The sequence below is a fragment of the Gasterosteus aculeatus genome, chromosome 4 (assembly GCF_964276395.1).
Source record: "Gasterosteus aculeatus chromosome 4, fGasAcu3.hap1.1, whole genome shotgun sequence".
NCBI lineage: Eukaryota > Metazoa > Chordata > Actinopteri > Perciformes > Gasterosteidae > Gasterosteus > Gasterosteus aculeatus.
This window is the reverse complement of record NC_135691.1, coordinates 7,950,829-7,960,165: the sequence shown is the minus strand read 5'-3', so window position 1 is coordinate 7,960,165 and position 9,337 is coordinate 7,950,829. Positions and strand designations below refer to the sequence as shown.

The 9,337-nt window shown below is 42.5% G+C and overlaps 1 protein-coding gene across 4 annotated transcripts; it reads left to right on the top strand.

The window, feature by feature from the left end:
- The first annotated feature begins 722 nt into the window (after window positions 1-722).
- sfxn5b (sideroflexin 5b) lies at window positions 723-9,032 on the top strand. Of its 4 annotated transcripts, XM_078101983.1 has the most exons (15): window positions 777-872; window positions 1,202-1,380; window positions 3,078-3,146; window positions 3,463-3,540; window positions 3,649-3,675; window positions 3,785-3,839; window positions 3,943-3,968; window positions 4,114-4,167; window positions 4,445-4,501; window positions 4,620-4,685; window positions 5,049-5,139; window positions 5,409-5,524; window positions 5,753-5,838; window positions 7,058-7,175; window positions 7,435-9,032. In XM_078101983.1, the coding sequence occupies exons 2-15, from the start codon at window positions 1,276-1,278 to the stop codon at window positions 7,510-7,512; spliced, it is 1,026 nt and encodes a 341-aa protein (XP_077958109.1). In that variant the 5' UTR covers window positions 777-872; window positions 1,202-1,275; the 3' UTR covers window positions 7,513-9,032. The 4 variants fall into 4 exon arrangements, with proteins under 4 accessions (XP_040030668.2, XP_077958111.1, XP_077958109.1 ...); XM_040174734.2 differs by lacking the exon at window positions 1,202-1,380 and having other exon boundaries at window positions 723-872; XM_078101984.1 differs by lacking the exon at window positions 4,445-4,501.
- The last annotated feature ends 305 nt before the right edge of the window (window positions 9,033-9,337 follow it).

The window sequence follows — 9,337 nt, the reverse complement described above, 5'->3', positions numbered from 1 at the left end:
CTGAAAGATTAGCCCCTCTTTCATTTCAGGTCACTTGCCCCCCCATGTGTCACCAGTCGAATCGTCTCCCCTGATTCCTGATTGTGTCCACCTGTTTCCCATTACCCTCACGTGTCTCGTAGTCTGCGTCTCCCTTTACTTGGTGTACCGACCATTCCCCAGCCAGATAAATAAAGGCGGCCTTTTTCTGTTCATCATTCTGCTTTTGGGCCTGACACCATGCTATGGTAGATTCACCCCTAGGATTCCTTTAGTGGAATGGATGTCATTGATAAAATGGGAAATATATATTTTTTATAAATTATCATAAACTCAATACACCACTAAGTCAACTAGGTGTGTTACAATGCATTAAAGCATAGATTAGTTATTGCAATACTGGTCTTAAACCCTCCTGTGCATCTTGTGTTAGTCTATGTCTCCTCTCTTTAGTTTTATTTTCGTATAATCACAAATAAAGAAAAAGCTTTATTTTGCCCTCGGGCACTTGATGATCAGAGCAAAATGTAAGCGCCCAGTGTGGGGATTAGTATTTATTTTATTTCGCTCCAGGTTACATCTGACAGAAGCCTGGTCGATATTCCGTTCAGGCCCCCATCGCCCCCCCCCCCCCCCCCGTCTCCAATATCAATCCTCACAGTTATGCAATAGCTTTCCCCTTTATCGATTCTTTTGGGATGTGTAGTCATGCGCTGCAACTGTGCTAGCGTGAACGCAAACGAGACGACTACAAATCCCGGCATGCACCGCGGCTCACTAGTTACACACCGAGTGGAGTTCCCTCCCGTTCATTAATAAAGAAGTAGTTCGGTGTCATGGCGGAGTCCGCAGCATGTCCAGCCTTCCAGCTCGGGAGACCCCGATACGAGCAGGTAAGTCCTGTCCGGACAAACGATGACATGCTGTTTGTCCGCCCCCCATCCTCCTCTTCCTCCTCTTCCTCCTCCTCGCGCCACTCCGGCTCCGGATGCTCTTACTTTGTAGCCAAAGTTGCCTTTGATCTGTGGTCCGCTTCTTCGTTCCGAAACCGGAAAACAACCGTGAAGTGATTTATGACTCTCTGCGCGGGGTGTGTTTTTTTTTTTTTACGATTAAAGATCGTGATTTCTGAGCCGATCTCCAAACCCGCGCGCATCATTCGTTTCCACGTAAATCCCGCACCCTAAAGTTCTCCTCCTTCCTCTCCTCGTGCTCTCTGCAGGAGGATCGTGGTCCAGATGAATGGACTGTCCCCCCTCACCGGGAGCCTCTTAATTCCCTGTTCCTCACTCAGAAATGAATTCGCATGGTTCATCCCTGAAAGGACCTCACGTTAATAACGGAGGGGGGCTGGTTACATTCTTCATTCGGGGCCATTTATCTGACAGCGCCGTAAAGAAGGTGAATGAGGTCCATGAACAGACACTGTGAATAAGTCTAAACTTGTTGGTCTGTTGTTGTTGCGGCTGGAATGAGCAATCAGTGCAACTCTAAAGACAAGATGTCATCATGTAATAAAAAGTACACTCAAAGGCACGACAGAGGACAGGAAATCTGCTTCTCTTCCATGTTGATTCCGCCCCCCCGGGGGGGGGTCAATAACCTTCTGTGCCCCAGTTTGAAGCGACTGCTTGTTTTCAGTGCGATCGCCATCACTTTGATCTTTGAAAGATTGTCGTTCGTTCTTGGTTTCCGGCCCCAAGTGGAACCGTACATTCCTGCTGGGCGGATGAAGGTGCTGTAACACTTTCAGCGCTTTGCCTTGAAGCAGTTGGAATTAGGCCAGCGTTGGAATCAGCATTCCTCAGTTTGGTTTGTGCGCTTGCCTCGTTGTGTTCCCTTTCCCGGGGGGGGAGCTGAAGCTCATGAATAATTGAAGGCCGTCTCCTCACACGGATCCCCGGTCTACCCGTCCCTCACAAAACAGCACTGCAGCGTCAGAGGAGGAGATGATATGCGAACGGCAGTGACACAGAAAGCGTCCAGGGTTGCAGTGCAGCAGGAGACGGTTTATTTTCAGCCTTCGGGGGGGGGGGACAGGGTTCGGTTTCCAGTCATCTCGATTAGGACTCGACGCCGAGCAGATCATTCAAATCCAGAAGGGTTTGTTCCTCTGTCTCTCCGCTGTGTTTTCTGCCCTTCAGAACTGATTAAGGTCCCCGAGGAAATCTGATTGAAGCTGCCGTGTTTTTGCCAAAAAGACTCTTGGCATAAATTGCCGCGGGGCCTTTTCAGACCGGTGGCCGGCCTCGTTAGCGATTGGCACGCTGATGAAGAAGAGGGAACGCTTGACCAGCAGCTACGAGCCTCACTGGGAAGAATGTGTAAACTTCCCTCAAGATTAGTGCATATGGTTAAAAGCACTTTTACGTCTCGGTCGTAATTTGTTTCGATTGTTCAGTTGCTTTTCATAATTGGTGGTGTTTTGATTTAGTACTTTATTTTTTCCCCATGGTGGCATCTGCTTCATCATCTCTCATTGACATAGCAAATATTTGTGGATGCACATTGTTGACCTTTGGGAACAAGATACTGAGAAGAGAAATCTAAAGTCAAAGGTCTTTTTTACTATTGAGTCTGGACTCTCGACTAGTGAATGAAGAAAGGAAGCTAGGAGTCATGTGTGGGAATTTAAACACGCAGCAGTTGTTTTACGCTTTTGAAAAAAATAATTGTCACACTATAATAAAAAATATATTGAATATTAAACTTTACATAAGGTGGTAATGTGCACTATTATTTACAGTTTAAAAAGACAAGTTCTGAACAAAGGGGATGTTAATCAGTAGTCCTGAGTGCTGTTAGTGGATTGTGAAAGGAGGGGAAAGGTTTAGAGGGGTGGAGGGTCCTTTATCAGAAGGTAACACATAATATATGTCACATATTGCACATGATAAGTGAGGTGGGGAAATGTTGGATTATTGCTACGGATATTGAATGAATACATTAATACATAAGTGCCTTTTTTAAAATAAGAGAGCAGCATGTTTAAATGTGACGTGAAAATGAAAGCAAAGTGAGCAGCGCTGAATCCTGTTCCACTCCGTCAGTGATCCCTCCACAGACGGGAGGGTTCTGACTTGTTCTGTCTCCTCAAGGGTTCATTCCTCGGCCGACTGAGACACTTCATAGACGTCATCGATCCCAGCACCCTGTTTGTGTCCGAGGTAACAACAACAACAATCCATGTGTTTCTAATACAGCTGCTTCAAACATCTTTAAACAATTGTAAAGTACTAATTTAACATTTTCGGGTTTCTGCACAAGATGCCATTTTGGAATTTTAGACAGATTAAAAAACAACAACACGTAAACAATAAATTGACAAGCAACCCTTTCAAATGTATTGTGGACAACTGATCGTTTCAGCATTATCATTTGGTAACACGGTCTCCTTTCTGGGTTTGCAGAAAAATACGTTTAATATTTTTAAAGGCTTTCCCAGCCTCACACAGCCTCACACAGCCTCGTATTTGTGTTCAGAAACGATTGAAAGAATGCGTGAAACTGCTTGATGACTACAAACATGGCGAGCTCCCCCCCGGAGTGTCCGACCTTCAGGCGAGTATTCGTTCGATGGTTGTGGCTGCAACTGAACACGCAACCAGATGTGAAGAATCCATGTAAACCACATAAAGCCAAAGCATACTTCTCTGCTCCCTTGTGCAGCTGTGGGAAGCCCAGAAGATCAAGCAGGTAAGTGATTCGTCCGGGATGCTTGTAAGTGGGCCGGTATGTTATCAGCGCCTCCGTGCATTCGGGCCGCTCTAGGACGCTCTCCTCACGCCGTGCTCTCTGCATGCAGGCCATCATTCATCCCGACACAGGAGAGAAGATCTTCATGCCATTTCGAATGTCAGGTACGACCTCAGATGAAGATCTTTGCTAGAGTTCCTTCCATTTTGTCCTCATTTCTATTTTTTCTTTTTTTTTTACACTGAACATCATTTCTTCGCTGTGCAGGTTATGTACCATTTGGAACCCCGATTGTAAGTCTCACATGAAATATCATACATTTAAAATGTAGCGGCCGTGCAGATGTCCGTTCACATGGTCGTGTTTGGGGACAGATGAAATAAGACTTTGGACTTATTTTGCCCCAAAAATGAGCTCTTATTCCCCGGTCTCATCTAGGTCATTGGCCTTCTGCTTCCAAATCAGACTGTGGTGTCCACCATTATATGGCAGGTACTGTAGAGACATGAAAACCATTGCATTTATTGTACGTTTTGAACATCTGGCAAGTGCACACTTAACAGATGTAACACACTGGAATAAGAACATTTTTGCAAGCGTTTGCTTTATAAGCTTGTAAATATCTATCTGTCTATCTATCCTCACTCTGCCTGTCTTTTGTTTCGCTGTCTTTGTCTGGCCCTTTCCTTCCTTCCTTCATTCCCATCCATCCTCCTTATTTCCTTCCTTTTTTGATCCCTTATTTCTTCTCCTTCCTTCTTTCCTACAGTGGCTGAACCAGAGTCACAATGCTTGTGTGAATTTTGCAAACCGCAATGCCACCAAGGTGGGAACCGTCACCCCTGGACAAGTCTTACTGCTATATACGTTAAAGACATTAACCAATGTGAACTACTAAACAATGAATAAAGACGTGACACAGTATTTGTTTTCTCCCTTCTCAGCCGACGCCAACATCCGAGTTTCTTCAAGGCTACGTGGGGGCCGTGACCAGCGCGGTTTCAATTGCAGTGAGTGGGCTTCTTGTTCGATTTGATTTGCTCTTTGGGGTTTTTACCTGCACATTGAGGTCGAGAGCTGTTTTATTTCCGCAACACGCAGAAGAAGCTGCGATGGTGTTTTGGGATGTTTTTTATATACAGCGCCATTAAGGGTACCGGCTATACCGTTAATATCCATGTGTGAGACGATTTTATCTGTACAGTTCTTGTGTTTTACACTAGTAGTACTACAAATAGTAAAGAATATAAAGAATATTTTGCTTTACAGCAGTATTTAAAGCATGTCTCATTTTGACCAGTTGGTTTCGATAGAAAACGTGTATCTTTTTGGATGTTGCTTTTCTTTTTTCAAAGTGTTTTTGTGTTTACCAGGTGGGGCTGAATGTGCTTATTCAGAAGGCCAACAGGCTGAGTCCTGCCACCAGAATGATAATTCAGAGACTGGTCCCCTTCCCAGCTGTAGGTACGTTTGGACCCGTCGTCTTCGTGTGGCCCTCTAGTGGCCACAGTCCAAACATTGCACCGAGGTTGCACTCCGATTTCCTTCGATGTTAAGAACGAGACAATTATCTACGTAAATCAATTAAAGTTTAGACTTTGTAGATTGTTCTGATACTCATATTTTTAAGTGTATTCATACAAGCATTTTTAAATGAATTTCTTCTTTCTGGTCGTCAGCACATGTGTAAATGTAACAAATCCTAAAGGCCGCCTTTCTCTCCCCGCTGTCAGCTAGTGCAAACATCTGTAACGTGGGCCTGATGAGACACAGTGAGCTATCTGAAGGAATTGATGTGCTGGACGACAACGGGAACGTTGTGGGTTCCTCCAAAATTGCTGCAAGACACGTGCGTGTTTTTTTCCTTTGCATTCTCAGCTAGTTTTTACTCGACTGCACTGAATATGTTTTTAGACTCGCTGGCTGTGTTGGAAGCTGATGGTGGGAAAATGTATAGTTTCCTGCTCGGCTCCTGTCACTCTGCACACATCTGATCCCATCAAAGAAACAATTAAATCCAACTCATTGCAGTATTTGCAATGAAGCGCGTGCACAATGTTCTCGTCTTTTCCCCCAGGCGATCACCGAGACCGCCTTCACGCGCGTGGTCCTCCCGATGCCGATCTTTGTCCTGCCCCCCATCATCATGTCCTACCTAGAGAGGTTTGTATGGAGATACGCATATAGGTGGCAGATCACTAGGGTTGTTAGCGACATTTGTTTTCATTGTTCGTTATTTTCTGAAATCGATGGTAAAATGGAAAAAGATTGACTTCCTAAATTTGTATTTCTTCTTGTTTTGTGGCAAATCCAAAGTTCTATGTATGAAAATATTTACCTTTTGAGAAATTAAAAAAAAAATTCTATTTCATAAAAAGATTGCTGACATTTAAAAAAAAGTTATTGTTATTCAGGTAAAAGTTACTTGTTATGCTGCATTAATGAAAGATTAATCAGCATGAAAACACATCAATAGTTCTCCAATTTTCTGGTAACCAAGCAATCAGTGCTCATTAGAATAATTTTTAGAGGCCTGACTAGAATCAGTAAATGATTCACTAATTCAGTAATTGTTCTCACCACATCTGGCGACCCCCTCGGATCAATCTCGCGACACTTTGCGGGGTCCCAATCCCCAGTTTGGGCCAACATGATAAACATTCTTTAAAACTAGGTCAGAGACTAAAAGGTAGTTAATGAAGCATTTGATTTTATTCTGCCCTAAAACGGAAAAAAAAGAAAATTGTGAGATGAGACTAAACCCGTGATGAAGGTGACACAACTACATATTAATTAAATAACTACATTTGTTAAGAGGAGTAGCTTAGTAGTGTGACATTAGAAAGGTTTAAAGGTTTTATAGTTCTTTAAGATTGCACCGATGTCAGCCTGTAAAATAATCATTCTAAAAATACTCAAATTACAACATTACATTTGTACATCTGTTTAAATTGATCTTGATGATTGTTGGGCCTTTTCTTTATTGTTCGTCATGTCTGTCTGTCTCTATTGGGCGGATTGTCTGCTTGATTCTGGTCTATAAATAATCTGCATGTTTTTTTGTCCACTGAGCCAGCGTGGACATGTGTTCTGCCCCAAAGTGCTTCTCATGTATTCCTTCAGTAGAAATCAGAGAAAATGCAAAGAGAAATAATAAAAAAAATGTATGATATACAGTAGATTTTTAAGGGCAGTCCGACTCATTAAATTGGGAACTGCAACTTGCTCCCAGAAAGATTAATCTCACACCCACTAATTATGGAAGACACCTCTGTCAGTTCTGCACGTGTCTTTTTCTCCGGATCCAAAAATAGTAACCGTCCGGGGATCGATCCACAACGCGTGCTCACGGTTGCTTTCTTTACTACCGTGGCTTGTGCAGGCTGCGATTCCTGCAGAGCAACCGGCGGTTACTGCTTCCCGTCCACAGCCTCGTGTGCCTGGTTACCTTCGGCCTCTCTCTGCCCGTGGCCATCAGCCTGTTCCCCCAGATGTCTCAGGTACCTCCAACCGCTCCCACTGCTCACCCGAGGCCAGATGGCTGCAAAAGAGGGAGCAGCTGGAGAAAAATTCAAATTACACATACACCACTTGACATGCACAGCCCCGACGCGAGAGCTTGTGTTCTGCTCTTATTCCAGATGCCTCTTCCCATCTGTAGTTAAAAGTCAAGATGATTTCCAAAGCTCGACGTTGGAGCGACGTGGAGCTACAATTCTGATCTTTCAATCTCTGTGCTTGTTGTTGTTGTTGCTGCAGATCGAGGTGTCTTGCCTGGAGCCGGAGATCGCCATGGCAACAGATTGCAAAGTGTTGACCTACAACAAGGGTTTATGATGGACGCCGTGGTGAAGGAGAGAGGAGAGCGCGAACAAAGGGGAACGAGGATGGAAATGAGGGTCCATTGTCTACGGCTGTCGGTTCAGGAGCCGCCAGCCTGTAGATCCTCAATACTAACACAGGGTTGCTTTTTATTCAACGCTCAAAGATCATAGCAATTATTGAGTGCAGGGTTATAAAAGAAGAAGCTCTGTGTATAGATATATATATATATAAATAAGGATATATTTACTGTTAAACCAGGTTTTTTTTTAGCATTGATGAAGTTCCTACACATGGCTGCTTTTCATTTAATGAAAAGGGTTCAAGCAATAATAGACTTTTAATGGCTCTTTTTCTCGCTCTTACCGCTGGTTTGATGAGGTGGTGCACAGGGGTTTCAGAATCGAACCTGGATGTTTGGCTGATAAGAAGAGTGAGAGTGAACTAAAAAGATAAAGTTATTAAACACACAGTTAGGTGGTGAGGAAATAAAGGGAGGCAGTATTGTCAACTTGAAAGCTTCTCTCTCTCAAGGTTAATTAGCGTTTGACATTGAATTTATCTTTATTTAAAGCCCACATCTCCTTTGAACCTTTTTTAATCTTATTGAAGAAATAACTAAGTGACTGTTATTCACTCGTTGCAGGTATACAATCAGATTTTTAGATGCCGGAAGAGGTGAAACTATTCTACTGTTTCACAAGGAAAAGAGCAAAGATTAGGGGTAAGATTTGAAAATAAAATAAAAATATAATATAATTTTATGCTGCACCAGGAGATAAATCGTGCAACCCCAAGATTAGATAATTGTCCCTAAATCTACAATTGTCCATTTCCTGTGTGATTCAGAGGTTAGCTCTGAAAACCCCCGTCACTGCCCCCTGCTGGACAGAAAACAACAAACATGGCCACGTGTCTTTGGCTTTCCTGCACCACAATTTCTTGTCAACACATGCTGATCCTGATAAATCTGCAATAAGCTCATGTACATGGTGTCAGGGCTCTATTCTTATGTAATATGATAGACAAACAGAGCTTCCCCCACGGTATACGTTTGGCCTGTGGGAAAACACTGGATAAAACATGTTTATGTATCATGTTAAGGAAGATAACCCATATGCACTAATCTGAAGCTGCTCTCTCTGTCGCTGGCCGCACCATAAATGTCAATGGGACAACGTGGGCTCCGTACTGTAGAGAGCAGTTTACACACTGTTCAACACGACTTCAACCATGTGAAATAATGTACAGAATTGTATTCTGGACATTCTGTTTCTTATGATAACACTACACAAACTTTCTTTTTTAACTTTGGAAAGAGATGTCCTACTTTCTATAACTGCTTCTGTATGCCTAGTGCTTTAGTATGTACAGTATTTTGAATATAAAAGTATAACCGATATATTCTACTGCTTATTATGAAATAGTATTTGTAATTATTTGTATAATAGTTCTCCTTACGTTTATCAGATGTTTGCCAGTTGAACAATGTAAAACCTTTATCTATATTATCAATAAATAATATATGTAATAAATACTCTCCCCATTCACTGGTTTTTGGTTGAAGACACTTCCGTGCCCATAAGCTGTAAATGTGGCTACAGCTATTTAGTGGTATTGTAGTTTTCCTTTTTAAATTGTCACTATAATTTATTATAAATATTATGCTGTCTTGGCTACTGTGGTTTTCACATCTAAATGATAAATTAGCTAATCTATTAAAAGAGAATGAATCCATACCTATTAAATTAATCAATGTTTGTTTGTTTTTTACCTTAAAGTAATCTCACCCTCGATTTCAGAAAATGTTGAATAGTCAAATCAAAGTAACAGAAACTAT